At 39.8% G+C, this 16562-nt stretch overlaps 1 protein-coding gene across 2 annotated transcripts in view; it reads left to right on the top strand.

The window, feature by feature from the left end:
* Positions 1 to 15359, top strand: part of FERMT1 (FERM domain containing kindlin 1) — a 40153-nt gene extending 24794 nt beyond the window's left edge. For both annotated transcript variants that reach the window (XM_081033236.1, XM_081033237.1), the window contains exons 9-15: positions 239 to 288; positions 7111 to 7235; positions 7990 to 8096; positions 9266 to 9487; positions 10053 to 10177; positions 11382 to 11523; positions 12974 to 15359. In XM_081033236.1, coding sequence (XP_080889362.1) covers positions 239 to 288; positions 7111 to 7235; positions 7990 to 8096; positions 9266 to 9487; positions 10053 to 10177; positions 11382 to 11523; positions 12974 to 13147 — 945 coding nt within the window. In that variant the 3' untranslated portion in view covers positions 13148 to 15359. The remainder of the gene's footprint in view (positions 1 to 238; positions 289 to 7110; positions 7236 to 7989; positions 8097 to 9265; positions 9488 to 10052; positions 10178 to 11381; positions 11524 to 12973) is intronic.
* The last annotated feature ends 1203 nt before the right edge of the window (positions 15360 to 16562 follow it).

Below are 16562 nucleotides of genomic sequence, written 5' to 3'. Positions count from 1 at the left end.
AGACACAAAACTTTGCCAGCCACCACAGAAGCCCTGCACATGCCCCAGCCCACTCCCAACCCTCCCCCACCCCATCCCCCAACCCCAAGAGGAACTGAGTTTTTTTATTTTATGTAATTGTAATTCAAATTTACATAGCGACATGTGGCGAGTGGACAGTGTTTGGACAGTACAGGTATAGAGTATTAGCACTACCCGTCTAATTACTGCTTGTGAAATATTATCTGTTTTTCCTTAGGAGGACATTACTGATATCCCTACACTTGCAGATAATCTCAAATTATTTAGGTAAGTCACCCTTAAAGGGAAAAGGGATTACTTTTAACAAAGCCTTGTAGGTAGAGTCCAGGAGTTTAAATTAAACATTCATTGGGAAGGTTCATGGTTCAAAGGTGAGAGCATGAGTGTTAACATCAGACAGAAAATGGGTCCAATCTTAGCCCCACAACACATAGTAGCAGAGTGACTTGGGCATTGTCCTTACATTTCTGAGTCTCAGTTCCCTAATCTATAAAATGGGGATATACCTCCTCTTGGGTTTGTTGGGAGGATTAAATGAAATAATGCGTATGAAGCATTGAGCATGGTGTCTGGCTTATTGTACATGCTCCATAAATGGTGGGGTAAACATGGCCAGTGTCAGCAAGAATGAACAGCTATGCCAGTCTAGAGTGTTACCGTCCACCTGGGAGGCACAGGACTCTAACACCATTTCTAGGCTCTTTTCACAGTTTAAAAATCAATTGTCACTAGAACTTGGATCCTGAGAACACAGAGAGATAACTATCTATCTTTTCTTAGTAAAGTATCTCTGATCAACTCCCTAGTCACCTAAGGTCAATCTGAAACTGTTAAAAAGGCAGAGTTTTTTTTATTTCATGGGATAAAAAGGATTTTCACATTTGTGATGGTGCCAAGGTGTGTTAGGATAAAAGGAATAAGGTCCCTTTGAGGTTCTGTCAGTTACTTATCACTTTATGGTTTGTTGACTTTTCTTAACAAACCAACACTTTGCTGGGTCAGGTGGCTTAAAAAGAAACACGTTGCTTTTGATAACACATGATGCAAAGCAAGACTTGGAAAGAATGAACAATTAGTCAGGTATAAATGAGAAACAGGAGTCCAAAGGTAACAACATTTGTCACTGGGTTTCTAAAGGTTTGTTTGTTTTTTTTAATGTGATCTTAGGATATGGTCTCAAACAATAGGGTCATTAATTTAACTTCTGTGGCATAAATAGTTGTAACCATGCATATTGCTATAGTCAGAGCTACAGAAAAGAATTTGAATCACAAATATGTCTTCATAAATTTTTAATAATTGTTCTACAGATAAACTTGGTTGCCATATTCTCTGTATAGAGCAAATCTCGCTATTCACAAACCAAATGGTGACAGTTCTCTTTTGATGAAGGAGATGATATTCTGGAGTTAAGCCCCATATCCTGTCACTTAAGTGGGATTGATATGTTCAGATTCACAAAATTGTCCTCATATTTTGCCAGTGGACATTTTATTCACCAAAGTTCTCAAGATGCTAAATTTAAATACATAATATAATTCATGGAAGAAAGAAGTGAAGGAGGAAGGGAAGGAGGTGGGAAGCGAAGAAAAAAGAAGGGAAGGAAGAAAGGTATTGGAGAGTGGAGCTCTGTTCCTAGTGTGGGTATGACTTTGAACAGGCCCTTCATTTTCCTAGGCCTCCTTTCCTTATCAGTAAAAGAGCGTTGAACTAACCATTTGACTTTTAATGCTTTTTTCTTTAACAGTGAAGCATTTTATGTCTAAAAAAAAAATCATTTTTTTTTAAAGTTTATTGAGGTGACAATGGTTAGTAAAGTTACATAGGTTTCAAGTGTAGAATTCTGTAATACATCATCTATATCTTACATTGTGTGCTCACCACCCAGAATCAGTTCTCCTTCCATCACCATATGTTTGATGCCGTCTATCCTCATCTACCACCCCTCACCCCCTTTACCCTCTGGTAACCACTAAACTATTGTCTGTGTCTGTGAGTTTTTGTTTCTTTGTTTATCTTGTTCCTTTGTTGCTTTCAGTTTTATATCCCACATATCAGTGAAATCGTATGGTTCTTGATTTTTTCTGTCTGACTTATTTCGCTTAGCATAATAATCTCAAGATCCGTTGAATGTTGTCGCAAATGGCACTATTTCATTTTTCTTATGGCATAAGAAACTTATGGCGTAAGTACTTAAGTATGTATGGCATAAGTACTCCATTACATATTTTTTAAAATCTATTGAACATACTATATAAATAGTGGACTTCAGTTTCCAACAACTTGGCATCTGGTCTTATGCAAATAGCATCTTGCCATTAATCCACATGAATGCTAGATAAAATAAAAGTAATTATAGAAAAGATGATAAAATCCTAAGCTTCTTTGTTCTTCAGAGCAGTTGCTCTTCTGGGCCTGCCCACTCTCACACCATCTCGAGAGTGTACTATCATTTTTCCTTTCTTTTAATAAATCCACTGCTGCTTGCTTGGCCAAAAAAAGAAAAAAGAATTGTAACTACAAAACTGATCTTGAAGGTAGACTGGAAAATCCCAACTTGCAGGAAATAAAGAGGGAACTTAGTTCTCCAAATGAAGCCTCAGCTGCATAGAGGAAGTTGGGCCATGGACATAGATTCTCATGGCTTGGGGCTGGGATTTTTATCATTTTTTTTTTTTTATCATTACTCATTTTGATCCCCATGCAGGGATCAAAAATGAAGCTTTAAGGTGGATATACTTCATGTAAAGCCATGACCCAGGACTGAAGCCCCTGCCTAAAGGGGCTACCTTCTCTGTTTAACAGGGAGTAGAAAAACTACCCATCTGGCAAAGAAAGCAGTAAGGAAGTTCATCTTAGCATTGGGGTTCTGTGCGGAAAATGAAAAGTCTCTCTTGAGAATTCAGAGCCGAGGTCTCTGCCACATACAGATGCAGATATAAATTTACAGTATTGTATAATAAAAGGATCCTGAAAAAATAAAATAGAAACTGGTCCAAGGCCACAAACTCTGTGAAGCCCTAGCAAATAAATTGCAAAAATTCTTGGAGGGAAATATCCATAATCTAGCATGCCTGGGCCTTCTACAGAAAACAATAACCCCCTAAAAAAAAAGCTCCCAGCAAAAATGACTAACCATTTGAGTTAATGAACCACCATAAAGGAAAAACAGCAGACCCAACCAACAAGACGATTAGCAGTTTCAGTAATTTTAAGTAGTAGAACAATCTGAAGAAACCATAAAATGAGTATGTTTAGAATCATTAAGTAATTTAAAAGGTAAAAATTATAGTGAAAGAGGCCATACTGAAAAGGAACCAAATAGAAATTCTAGAAATGAAAAATATAGGCGTAGAAATTTAAAATTGAATGGGTGCATTAAACATCAAGTTTAAAAACACAGTTGAAGAGAGAACTCAGACAGGTAGAAATGGAAAGTATGATATAAATAAAATGAGAATACATTTTGTTCTCATTTATTCAACATACATCTACTGGGAGTTCCGGAAGAAAATATAGGGGAGAAGCAAGCATTTAAAAGAGAATGCTTGATAATTTTCTATAGTATTGAAGACAAAAATCCCTAAATTCAGGAATCACAAATCCCAACACAGTAAATCAGTAAAATTGTACATCTTGATACAGCCAACCATTGATAAGAGAAAGTCTTTAAAATAAGAGGGAAACGACAGATTTCTTAAAAAGGAAGAACAATTAGGTGGGCAGCAGACTTCTTGTTGGCTGGGAAATGCCTTGAAAGTGCTAAGAGAAGAAACAGTCAAATCTAGAATTTTATGCCCAACCAATTTTGCAGACCCCTAAATATAAACCAGGCATGCTCCAATCCGATTAGTAAATTATATATGTAATAAAAACAATGATTTATCCCCAACCCATAAGGTATAACCACTGTTGGAGAGACTGCTTTGAAATAAATAAAAGGGCTCCATACAGGGTTTTAGAGAGAAGCTACACACAAACTGTACTCATTATATCATAAGCCAAGTTCCTACAGGCAAGTAGGAAAGTTACTGTAGCAGACAAGTTCCATTCGGATGTACACAATGTGCCAAAGGAGATTATGAGTGAGATTCATTTTACAAATATAAAAATGAAGACAGTAGAATCTTTATAATACTTTTAAAGAAATGGAGAGGGACCATCAAAATATTTAATCCCACATTACGAATCATTGATTATCACATGGAAAAGTACCTGAAATACAGTTTTGGGGGTTTTTTTGTGTTTTTTTTTCAAAAAATAAGTGTCCCAAATTTATGACCTTTCTGTGATGACAGGTAGCCATGAGTAGTAAGATTCTAGATGCTTTAAAGAGAATAAACACACTTAATTTTAAAGACAGAATTTTGAAAACAGTTATTTGGAAATGTTTCCATTATCACAGTGTTGCCAGTAATGATACTGCCTATCAAAACAATATCATCTACACCTCTTTAAAACTTGGAAACAGAATTTTTCCATGTTAAATCCCATCCAAATTAAGAGTTATGGTGTGTTTTAAACCCATTTATTAAAAATATGAAAATGCAACATATTCTGGTTAATATGCATGCACGACTGACATCAGGGAAGGTGGAAATTAGTACCTTGTTTCAACAAAAACCTTCACAAACAGATAGATGGCACTAGAATATGAATGTTGTGATTTAGTAAGCTCGACCAACAGTATACTTCCTCAACTGGGATTTATGTAACGGAGAAATCACCTCCCTTGTTAAAACAAAAGGAACTTTCCACAGTCATTCATTTTTAATGTATATGTTTCTGTAGGTTCTATAATGTCTATATTACAATATGGTACAAATATACAAATATTACAAATGAAAAATTGTATATATGTTAAAGGATAGGTACTCAGAATATTTTCCAGATGGGGTGTGCCCACCTTTAGTTTGGAGATTACTCATCTAGACTAGTGTTCTCAAACTCTGGGGAAATGCCATAGGAAAGCTTACTTAAAATGCAGAAGTCTGGGCCCTAATCTGGACCTACAGAATCTGAATCTCTGGGACTGGAGCCATGCTTTGATATCTCTAACAAGCCCCTTTCCAGTTCTGAAGAACACCAGACTTTGAGAACCATTCCTCTAGAAAACAATGTCCAGCTCCTCAGCAGGACATTCTGTCCTACCCTGGACCCAACCTACCTTACTGTTTTTGTCTACCTCATCTCTCACACAGGGAAAGTCTGTAGCCACAGAAACTACCCATCTCCCCGATTTCCATTGGTCAGCACAGTGCTCAGCATGAGGCTGGTGTTCAAAAAATGTTGGACCCAGCTCTTCACAAGGCACCTCTGCATTTTGCATGTGCAGTTGCCACCTTCTGAAAGTTTTTCCCCTTTTCCTCCAAATTCTTATTCATTCTTCATTCTGTCTAAATGCTGTGTCCTCCGTAATCCACCACTCCCTGCACCCTTGTTATATAATTTAACATGTTGTATTATATTTATTTTGCACATTTCCCTCTTTAAACTATGAGCTCCATGAGGATTCAAGACATTGTCTCATTCTTATGTACATTATTCCCAACCCAGCCACCTTCTTTACTCTCTACCTCTCTCTACCTTGCCCTGCCCCAGCCTCTGGAACAAAGAATAGGAGAAATAACTGTTAGCTTTGGGGATGGATAAAAACAATCTGGAAGATGAACCAAACTGGGAAAAGATAGTAAATGGAATTTGAGATCTTTCGATACTTTCAAAGTCCAGTTAAAATGGCAAAGCAGGGTTTTATTCTTCATTCTGAATAGAAATATTTAGATGCCTGGAACTAAATTGATATTTTACTATCTTTTGGTGATAGGCTAAGCGCTTAGATTATATTTTGAAAAGACTGTTAATTTTGGAGAATCTGATTCTTAGACAAACGGTCTTTTAAATATATTCCTTAGAATTGTATTAACTATAATCCTCAACATGATACTGTTTTAATGCAGTGGTTTTTCTAAATCCTGGAAACATTAACTTTGTATAGTGTTTTTCAATTTTATTTTTTAATTTTTCTATAATATGCTCCGGTAATACACTGTTTTTTAAATGAACATTTCCTTATCCTTGTGTTAAGGACGACACATTTTTAGCTAAGGAAAGTCTAGTACTGATGTGTTAAAAGACTTGCCCCAAATTATATGAGTGATGTTAGCACCAAGCTTCCTCTCTTTCTCCTGTTCTTGAATGCAGAAATCTACTTCTCTACATGAGGTACCCTGATCCATCCCAAGGCCAGGATTGCTTTTCTCTGTCCATCTGTACCCCTTTTCCTACTCCCTAGCTCTCTCACACATTTTCTATTTTCAGTAACCCAATTGAGTCCTGCCATTGGCACCGCCAACCTTGTATAGCCCAAAGTACAAAGTTTTCGGGCCTCAACAGATAACACCATTGGAGATCTTCCCACAAAATATTTTTAATAACCGTGGAATCTATATAAAATAGCTATAGATTTGGGTGATTTCCATGGCTCACTGGGAATTCCCTGGTGGTGTCTCTGAAGGGTCAAGAGGAAACTACAGAAAAGGTTGTTCACTTTTCTATCTGATTTTTACGTCTGATAACTTGAAGGTTGTGCTGTCCATAGGGCCAGCTTTTTCAGATCTAAGTGTGTGGGAATTTCAGATGTCATCAGATCTCTGGGTGTTTCTCACATACATAATAATAATTCATTGAGCACTTCATTTGTGCCAGGTATTATGATAAGCACTTTACATAGATTACCTCTTTCCACCCTCATAAAAGCCCTGTGAATTGGAGGCTGTTACTATCCCTGTCACACACAGAAAGTGCATATGACCCAGGCCGTTGAAATGTCTCTCCCAGGGTCACACATGTAAGCAGTAGCAGCACCCGAATATGGCCCCAGTTGGTCTAACTCCTGAGCTTTTGCATTAACTTCTACATCTCAGAGCAAAACCCCATTTCTAGTTTTTATAAAGGAGTTGACACTTTGCAAATTGTTTTTAAAAATAAAGCGTATGTTGTTTGGAAATGCGTCTTGATCCGCTTAAAATTTGCAAAGTGTCTGACATTTCTGGATGATTGTTTAAATGCTCACTGTGCTTTACTTTGCAGGCCCAAGAAGCTAATATTAAAAGCGTTCAAGCAATATTGGTTCGTCTTTAAAGACACATCTATAGCCTACTTTAAAAATCAGGAACTTGAACAAGGAGAACCAATAGAAAAACTAAATCTTAGAGGTAAGAGGGTTTCACATCTTGCCGTGGCTTGTCATGACCCAGGAAACAGATGAAAGCCAAGACTCCTAGCCGCTGAAGCAAGGCTGACTTCCAGTGTTCCTGTTCAGAATGGCCGCCTGCCTGCAGCTCTGCTTCCCCACGGTGCATAGACCTGGAACATGGTTTAGTCAATGTGGTGACTAAACCTGCTGTCTCTTCTTTGCCAGTGTGTCCAAGTTCATGAATTGATGGTAATTGGCATCATAAGTATAGTACATGAGGCATTGTAGGATCCTGAAAAGCTTTCTGCATTCCAGAACAGTTATATTTAATTCAGCATTGCTTTACTACCTATTCTAATTTCTGAAAGTGACTGTGAGTGTACTGGTAACTCTGTTAGTTGAAATATTTTATTAATCAGTACACTCAATCCCCTTATCATTGTGGCAATCAGAATTTCCTGTGCTTTGATTTATTTTACAGTTCATATTCATAATTGTTCCTATCGGTTAGAATAGCCAAATCAACCTTCAGAATGAATTCAGTTGATGATATATTTAAGAAAATCATGAAAGAAAATATTTTTCTCTATCCATGTTAGTTCATAAGTCTTAGTTAGTTATCTTTCAGTTAATGTTATCAGATTGCTCCTGCATTTTTTAGGAGAACCAAATCTGAGGGGTGTATGTTCAACATCTTTATTTTAGATGTACACCTGATATTTATATAACAGGTTCTTCAGGACTCAGTTGTACCCCTGCCTTTTATTATTCAGGCTGCGAAGTTGTGCCAGATGTGAATGTAGCTGGAAGAAAATTTGGAATCAAGTTACTAATACCTGTTGCTGATGGTATGAATGAAGTGTATTTGAGATGTGACCATGTAAGTAAAACCACAAAAATGTTCAGTCACATCACCTTTAGTAAGCCCAAGGACAAACCAGCTGAAGCGTTTTCTCAGTTGTACTGTTGTATCAGCGAGCTATTGCTTTGTAACAAACAACCACATAAATCACACTAACATATATCAATAGACATTTGTTTCTGAAACATTAGCAGGTAGGCTGGGGGTTGGATGATCCAGGTTGGTGTCAGGTGGGCAGGCCTGCTTCAAGCCATAGGTCTGGCTAGGCTTGGCTTCTCACTGCAGATTGAGCTCATTGTATTTATTCTGGGTCCCAGGCTGCCTGGGGAGGCTCTTCTCATGATGGAAGTGCAAGAGGGCAGCTGGAAACATGTGAGTCCGCTTAACACTTGGGCTTGCAATAGGTACACTGTCATTTCCACCCATATTCCATTGGCCAAAGGCCAAAGTGAGTCTAGCTGGGCTCAAAGTCAAAAGGTGAAAACTACACTCTGGCGCTGGTGGGAGGGAATATAAAATGACATGGCACTAGGTATGGATACCAGAAGAGTGAAGAGTAAGGCCAGTAATTCAGTATATCACACTTACTGTCCTGAAGAATTCCACTTCTCAGTTGCATACCCTCAACTTTTGGGACCACTCCTCTTCAGTACCTGAGGTGAAAAATGAGCACAGACATTAAAGAACAATAGAAGCCACCACTAACTGGTTCAGGACCCATCGATGGACCTGATTCCTACTATGGGATTAGAATGTTTACTAATGATAGGCCAGAGTAGAAATAATATGCGAAATCAGTTCATGATTTTTTCCCCTCCTTTTCTTGTCATAGAGATCAGACCAGATATGAAAATGGAAATATCTGTATCAAGGAAGTCTCTCTGCTAGTTTGGGTTTTCACCTGTCTTTGCTCCATGGCACATGTCCTTGGTTCATCTTTAAATTAATGGAATTTATTAAGGTTGACATTCCTATTTTCTAGTCCTTCATCATCTAGAAACTAAACACAGGACTCAAAACCTATTGTTGGGTGTTAAATTAGGTGATTTATAGCCATTCAGAACATGCATCTTTCCATGCTTAGAAGGTGACAGTTTTGTGTTATAGAGATGAAAGCCCAAGTCCTGTTCCCTGCTGGGGGGCTTTGCAGTTGAACTTGCTTCTCAACCCTCTCGTGTTTGCTGCAGGAGAATCAGTATGCCCAATGGATGGCTGCCTGCATCTTGGCATCAAAGGGCAAAACCATGGCAGATAGCTCCTATCAGCCAGAAGTCCTCAACATCCTTTCATTTCTGAAGATGAAAAACCGGAACTCAACTTCTCCAGTGGCTTCCAGTCTTGAAAACACAGACATGAACCCAGAATGTTTTGTGTCACCTCGTTGTGCAAAAAAACACAAGTCCAAACAGGTACTATTAATCTTGTTGGGGTGATTGTTTACAGTGAATTCTGTATTTTCTGAAATAAACTGAGGAATTAAAATGATTGAGACCATCATCATGAAAAATCAGTTGATGGGGAAATTTGACTATGGACTGGGTATTAGATGATATTAAGAAACTATTGCTAATTATCATGGAGATGACTGTCCTGCTACTTGAACATGACAATATGCCCTCATATAATTTCATTAAAAATAAAATGCTGTAGTCCCTACAAATTAAATTATGCTTCCATAAGCATAGGTTAAAAGTTAAACAGAAGCACTGATTCAAACACACCCACTGTCTGGGGACACTCCACGGACCCCAGAAAGAGGGCCCCAGAACTCTCCATCTGCATGAAACTTAGCTTGTGTGTGGGCTGATCTTGTTTCTGCTCCTCCCCAGTGATTTGCATGTCTGAAAGGGAGAGGGAGACAATATGAGAATGAATTGTCTTTGTAGAGCTGCAGTTGGATCTTGTGTTCATCAGGGATCTAGAGCAAATGGGATAATTGCTAAGAAGAGTTGCATGTCTCCTGTTTCTGTTTAGCTAGCAGCCCGGATTCTGGAAGCCCACCAGAATGTGGCCCAGATGTCCCTGGTGGAAGCCAAGCTGCGGTTCATTCAGGCATGGCAGTCTCTACCTGAATTCGGTGTCACCTATTACCTCGTCAGGTGATAACGATGTTTACTTGCCTCTCTCACTTTCCATTTCTTTTTTTTTTTTTTTTTAATTTATTAGTTTCAGGTGTACAAGGTAATACTTAGACGTTCATCATTTATATCCCTCACACTGTGAACCCCCCTCCACCCATCCACTATCCCTCCGACCTCGCACCGAGCCATCACATTATATATATAAAATTATAGTTGGCATTCATTAATGTTTAGCTTCTGGTGTACAATGCCATGATCAGGCATCCACAGTATTCCCGAGGTGGTCTCCCAAGTAGGACACATGTCCATCAGATACCCAACAAAATCTTTACAATATTATTGAATACGTTCCCCAAATTAATTTTCAAAAACCCTGAGGCCATCTTGTGGTTACCAGCTGCTTCCTAATCCCTTCACCTTTTCCTTTATCTCCCCCCCCCCCATCTAACAACTCTCGGTTTTTTCCTTTTTGTCCCCAAAACTGTTTCTGATTAGTTCATTCACTTATTCTTTTTTAAGTGGCTTTCTTGGAGCTCAGTTTATTCTCACTGAATCTAGAATGTAGAACTGTTTTCATTTTTAAATTACTGCCCTTTCACAAATGGCCCAAAACTTTGGGCTGTTCATAAAGATCCTTCATACTTCTGTTCAAAGTGCCAATACCTTTGAATCCTAGCTAACGGTGGGGAAGGAAATTTTAAAAGGAAATTTGGTTCTTTTAGGATGACAACGTTTTCAAAAACAGAGAGAGAAATCACATATTGATTTTACGAAATCTGCGACTATGTTTTATGTCAGCCACCCCCAACAGAAAGAGCTCCATGAAGTCAGGAATTTTCTATGCATTTAGGTCACTAATGTATTCCCAGTGCCTAGAAGGGTGCCTGGAGTACACAGTTGGTGCTGATTTTGAATTAATTGACTTGCCCACCTCTTATTTTGCTTTCCCCTGATGTCAATTTCACTTAAAGGATGTCTGCAGTATAGCCTTAATTCTCTCCATTAGTCATATTCTCCGTATCATGATAATAATGCCCTTCTGTAGAAAGTTAATCCTTCATTGTCCATTCTTTGGAAATGATTTAGAAATGTTGGTATTATCACTTCTCGGCCTTTTGGCTAAGATCAAGTGTAGAAATGTTGGTATTATCTTTAAGAAATGATATGTGAATGAACATCATATTACAGGAAGCAGTTGTTTCTTTTAATTTTTGTTTTTCAGATTTAAAGGAAGCAAGAAAGATGACATTCTGGGAGTTTCATATAATAGGTTGATTAGAATTGATGCAGCCACCGGAATTCCAATTACAACGTGGAGATTCACAAATATGAAACAGTGGAATGTAAATTGGGAAATCCGTCAGGTAAAATGAAAGTTTGGGATATATTCAGTGTTAAGCCTGGAAATGTATGTTCCCTCAAAATTGCAGATTATTCTGATTTAAAAAGCTGTTCTTATATTTAGGATTCTGAAACCACAAGCATGTGGTAATTGCTAAAATAATCGCATGCAATTCTGGGCAGTTTCCTAACAAGTACAGACCAAAAATGCTTTTGAATTAACCTCACAAGTTGTCTTAGTCACCATACAGCTTTTCCATGCAGACTTTAAAATTGCTGAGCAGTTTGATTAATTTCCTTTGAGTCAGCATAGGGTTATATAAGACTTGGGCTGATAATTACTTGGCAGAAACTACCTCAGATGTAACTATCACCCAAAATAAATCAACCTAAAAAGAGGCCTTATCTGAATTACTGCCAAAAGGTCTCACTGGTTGAAAACTCAGAGGCTCCATTGCCCACCTGGAGAGCATCCATTCCTGTCCCCAGAGCAAAAAACTGCTAGAGAAACAAGTACAATGCCCTGGAATGACTGAGAAAAGCTTGGCCTCTTGAGCTGACGAATCCTCAGACTCTCCTCATCTGCCCCTGTACCCTGAGAACTAAGTCCAGGCCAAGGCTACGTCCCAGGAAACTCTAGGTAAAGTTAGAGGCACCTTAGCGCCCTGCTGCTTTAAAACATTCTGAACTGGCTGGTATACAAATTCTCTTCCCTCATTTCCTCATTTTTCCAGTAGAAAACCATCAACATAAAGGCATGGTAAGAGACTCACTTTTTCTTAAGAACCATGGGTTCCGGTCAGCAGGGCTGTTAACTGTCTGGGCACTCATTTGTAGAATGAAAGTCTGAAATGAGACGACCTCTAAGACTGGCTCTAAAACCTTGTTGCATATACGATCACCTGGGAAGGTTAAAAATACCACTGCCCAGGCCACTCCCAAGACCAATTAAAGCCGAATTTCTAAGGCAGTAGCTGGGCATTAGTAATTTTTAAATGTCCACAGGTGATTGCAATGGACAGCCAAAGTTGAGAACCCATAATGTTTCAGTTTCTTCTAGTGCTTAGAGTTTATGACTTTCAGATGGAAAGGGGTGAGGGGCAGTGGATGTAGGAAATTTCAGGGTGAGCCTTTCATTCTCCATTTAAAAGTCTGTCAAGTACCTGCTCTTTGACACAGGGAGTGCTTAGAAAGTTCTACATCTAAACTAGACCAAAAATATCTATGGGTTGGGAGTTAGAAACGTTTTGCCAGGTGTGCAGGAAAGTTGACACCACAAGAGGGCGCAAACAGAGCAAAGACACGTTTTCTGTAAGCCTCTAATGGAGGTGGTGGGTTTTTGCGGGGGTTTGTAGGGAAATGCATCTGTCCGCCACCTCAGCAACCCTCAGCTCCGGGACCATCTCCAGGAAGGCAGCTTCCTTCTCATCTTTCCTAATCAGAAGTTAAGCTTATACGCGCCTTCTCTTCCAGGTGGCAATAGAATTCGACCAGAACGTCTCCATTGCGTTCACCTGCCTGAGCGCAGATTGCAAGATCGTGCATGAATACATTGGTGGCTACATATTTTTGTCCACCCGCGCCAAGGACCAGAATGAAACGCTCGATGAGGAGCTGTTCCACAAGTTGACTGGCGGTCAGGAGTGAAGCAAAGCAGACTTGCTTGGGCCTACACACTGAGGGCAAGCCGAAGGTGGTCTTCCCCAGACAGTGGCATCTGTGGTTTGCACAGTGCGTAGATTCCAGCCTGACAGACAACCAGCAGCCACCCAGATCCTCACCTCATTTCAAACACACTGGCTTGCACACCCCTTTCTTTACTTTGTCCTATGCAGTGGAAGAAGCCTCGGTTGCCTTTTCTGTCAAATGGGAGGGCAGGAGAAAGGCGAACCTGCAAGTGTATGGCTAGACGTTTTCCCTGTGCTTATCTGCCCCATTGCTATGCCAGCGTAAAAAACAGAAGCTTCAAAAGCACATGTAGGGAGCACACATCTTATTCCAAAAACTCAGGGATGAAAAGAACTAGGTCGTTCCTTAACAGAAGTGCTTTTAGCTTCCATCTTGTGAAAATGGCAGAGGGAGTCCACACAAACACTTTTTCCCTGGAGGTCAAGGTCTAGAGGTGGAGAGGGTAGAGGTGGGGTTACCCCTGCCCTAGGGACAAGGGGTCAAAGCAGTGGCCCTCAGTGTCATCAGTCCACAGTGACTTCTGCCAAATAACCATTGACACATTTGGTCTTGGACATTGACACATTTGCTCCTCTAAGGTTACTGCTACCACCCACAAGTCCCATTTCATTCCTGGGGATCCCTAAGCTACTTTTAAGTCCTTGATGGCATGGGTGACACAGGTACAGGGAACCTGTATATTCCTCAACTCAGCTCCATGTCTTTACTGCTTCTACTCAGGGTTGGAGCTCAGGAAGACATGCCCAATTCTCTCTGTTCATGAAAACCACCTCCCTCATCCAGGCTTCCAATGAGATCCCCATCCCAATTGGTCAGAAACAGCATAGCAGGACACAGGCCAGGCCCGTTCTCAAAGACCACCATGTTTAAGGGCTGATGGCTTCCATCTGTGGGGCCTTTGGCTGGTCTTGCGGGCAGAGAAGACTTGCTCTGATCACTCATCAGTGTTCTCCCGGATTTGGTGTCTGCTATATAACTTCTGGCCTTTCCCCTTAAAGGGCTTGGTTTTTGTAAACCAAAAGTTGATCATAGACTTCTTTTCTCTCTGGCTTACGACGTAAGCGTAGGCCAATTAACAGCTGCCTCAGTTGTCATTTTCTGTTTGGGTTTGTCAGCATTGTGAGGAGTGGGTATTGAGAAGGTGAAAAGCTATATCAAGGGTAGAGGGAAAAATCAGCTAATGTATATTTTTTTTTCATAAATGTTCTGTCACACAAAGGATTTGGGTTACCAGGGTAAGGCAGAGACTTTGTTTCCATTTTGAAGTTCTTTACTACGCAACTTCAGGGGGCCTGGCTGGAGCTCAGATGCCAGAAAATATCAGCTAGCTATTGATTTATTTCCCAACAAAACCTTTTCAGAAGGAGAGATCTCCAGAATTCCTGTAGCAGCGTTGAGACAGCCTTAGATAGGGACCTCCGGGCTCTGCGCCAGAAACTGTCACTGGAAATTCCTCTTTCAGCCTCTCCTTAGAGGTGAATGTTAATGAAGACTCCCCAGGCACCAGTTGAGCTTCTGAGGCCTAGCTTTAAAGCTCAGAGATGGCTTAGGCGCTTGGAAAATCTGGTTCATGTCATAAAGAACATAGCTTAAAATGTTTCATGTAGAATCTAGTGCTGAGTGTACTATGTTAAACCTGGGGTTGGTCAAACTTGGTGTTGGTCATTTCTGTAGAGTCCTGGACTCTATTATTTTAGAATCTAGTCAGGTCTTTAAAAGTATGTTGGGCTCTACCTTAAAATAATGCCCGTTGATGTCACATTGCACCTGTCTGCTTCCAGGTGCAACTCTGTATAATTTACCAAAGCTAGACTTTTAGTACAACCCTCTTCCTCAGCTTTTCAGGGTTGTCTGACATTTCCATGAAAACACTCAAAGGAATTGACTGGTTTTAACTAAACTCTCAGGGAACATTTATCCCATGACTACACAGCCACATCCCAAAGGAACAAACAAGTGTGACAAGAAAACCTTAAATGCTGCTATTCCAAAGAGCAACTTCAGGACATTTTTTTTTAACTTCGGATGCAAGAGGTCATCTGACTACTTATGAGGAAATTTTAAACTAATGTGTGCCTTTTGACTCCATTTGCTTTCTTATCTACACTAGATTGGTAAATCTGCCTTTTTATTATTTTTATATGGCTTTTAATTAAATGGCTTATATGGATTTGAGTATGGTCTAATTCTACTATCCAGTCTGCTGTCTCTAAAAAAATGAATATTTTCTCCATTATGAAAAAGGAGTGCCACTTTCAGGTTTAATGTGTTTTTCCTCACGATGCCAAGATTTGAGCTCATTCTCCCCAGTGAAATTGACTTAGAAATCTGGTGGTTTCAATTCTTTTCTCATTGACTGTCACCAGATTTCCTGACATGTCATGAGCTCTTTTGTTCCAGGTCTGCCTTTTGGAAAAAGCATCAGAGAGCAAGAAAATATCCAGAGGCATAAGAGCATCAGAGGGTCTCTGATTTGATACTCAAATGTCAAGGGCATTTCTTTGATTTAGTGATAGGTGGTACAACATACTGGAGGTTCTGTACAGTTTCTAGATAGCCCTTAATGCAATTCTCACATCAACCTATAGGGGGCAGGAATGGTTTACCTTCTTATTTTTCAAAGGAGAAAACAGGCTCAGACCGTAAAGTAACTTGCCCAAGGTCACAGCACCAGTAAGCAATGGAACCAGGATTCAAAGCAAGGTTTGTCTTAACTTCAAAGACCACTAAGCTTAAACCAGAAACCCCACCCTTCCATTTCCAGCCCTGCTCAGCCTTGAAATGTCTGCCCCCCAGCCCCTGCCCCAGTTGAGTTCAGTGTTTCCATGTCGCTCACACTGATAGAAGATGAGTGGTGTTATGGGATTGGCTGCCCCAAAGTTATCTGTGGGAGGTGCAGGTGGATCAGAAAGGTCTGGAAGCCAGATAAATGAGTTGTCTAGCTAGTGTGGTATTTATGATTCTGGGAAGTTTCATTTTCAGTCCCAAGTTCAAAAAAGTAAGCAAATGAGTCTTTCATTTGAAAACTCATCTTTGAATTATAGGCACTAGAAGCCAAAACATCTTGCAATAGTTTTTTCTGATTCACTTAAAAGAATTTTTTTTAAGTGCAAGACTTCTTTTTCGCTTCAGTACATTTAACATTTCTTACTCATTTTCATTATTGTCCCACACAGACATGTGATTTTCTTGCCTCCTCCCCTTCCCTCTCTACCACCCCAGAATCTCTCAGGGAGGGCAGGAGTAGGAGGGAGCATACTTCTTTGCTATTTTTCCCCTTTTTCCCTTTTATGTCTCCAAGGGCTAGTATCTCCAAGGGCTATTAAGTCCTGGAAATCATGGGTGGAAAAACTGAAGGTCAGCACCTGGCCCT

The sequence above is a fragment of the Rhinolophus hipposideros genome (genome assembly GCF_964194185.1).
Source record: "Rhinolophus hipposideros genome assembly, chromosome: 22".
Taxonomy (NCBI): domain Eukaryota; kingdom Metazoa; phylum Chordata; class Mammalia; order Chiroptera; family Rhinolophidae; genus Rhinolophus; species Rhinolophus hipposideros.
The sequence above is the reverse complement of the archived record's forward strand: the minus strand, read 5'-3'. Positions and strand labels throughout refer to the sequence as shown.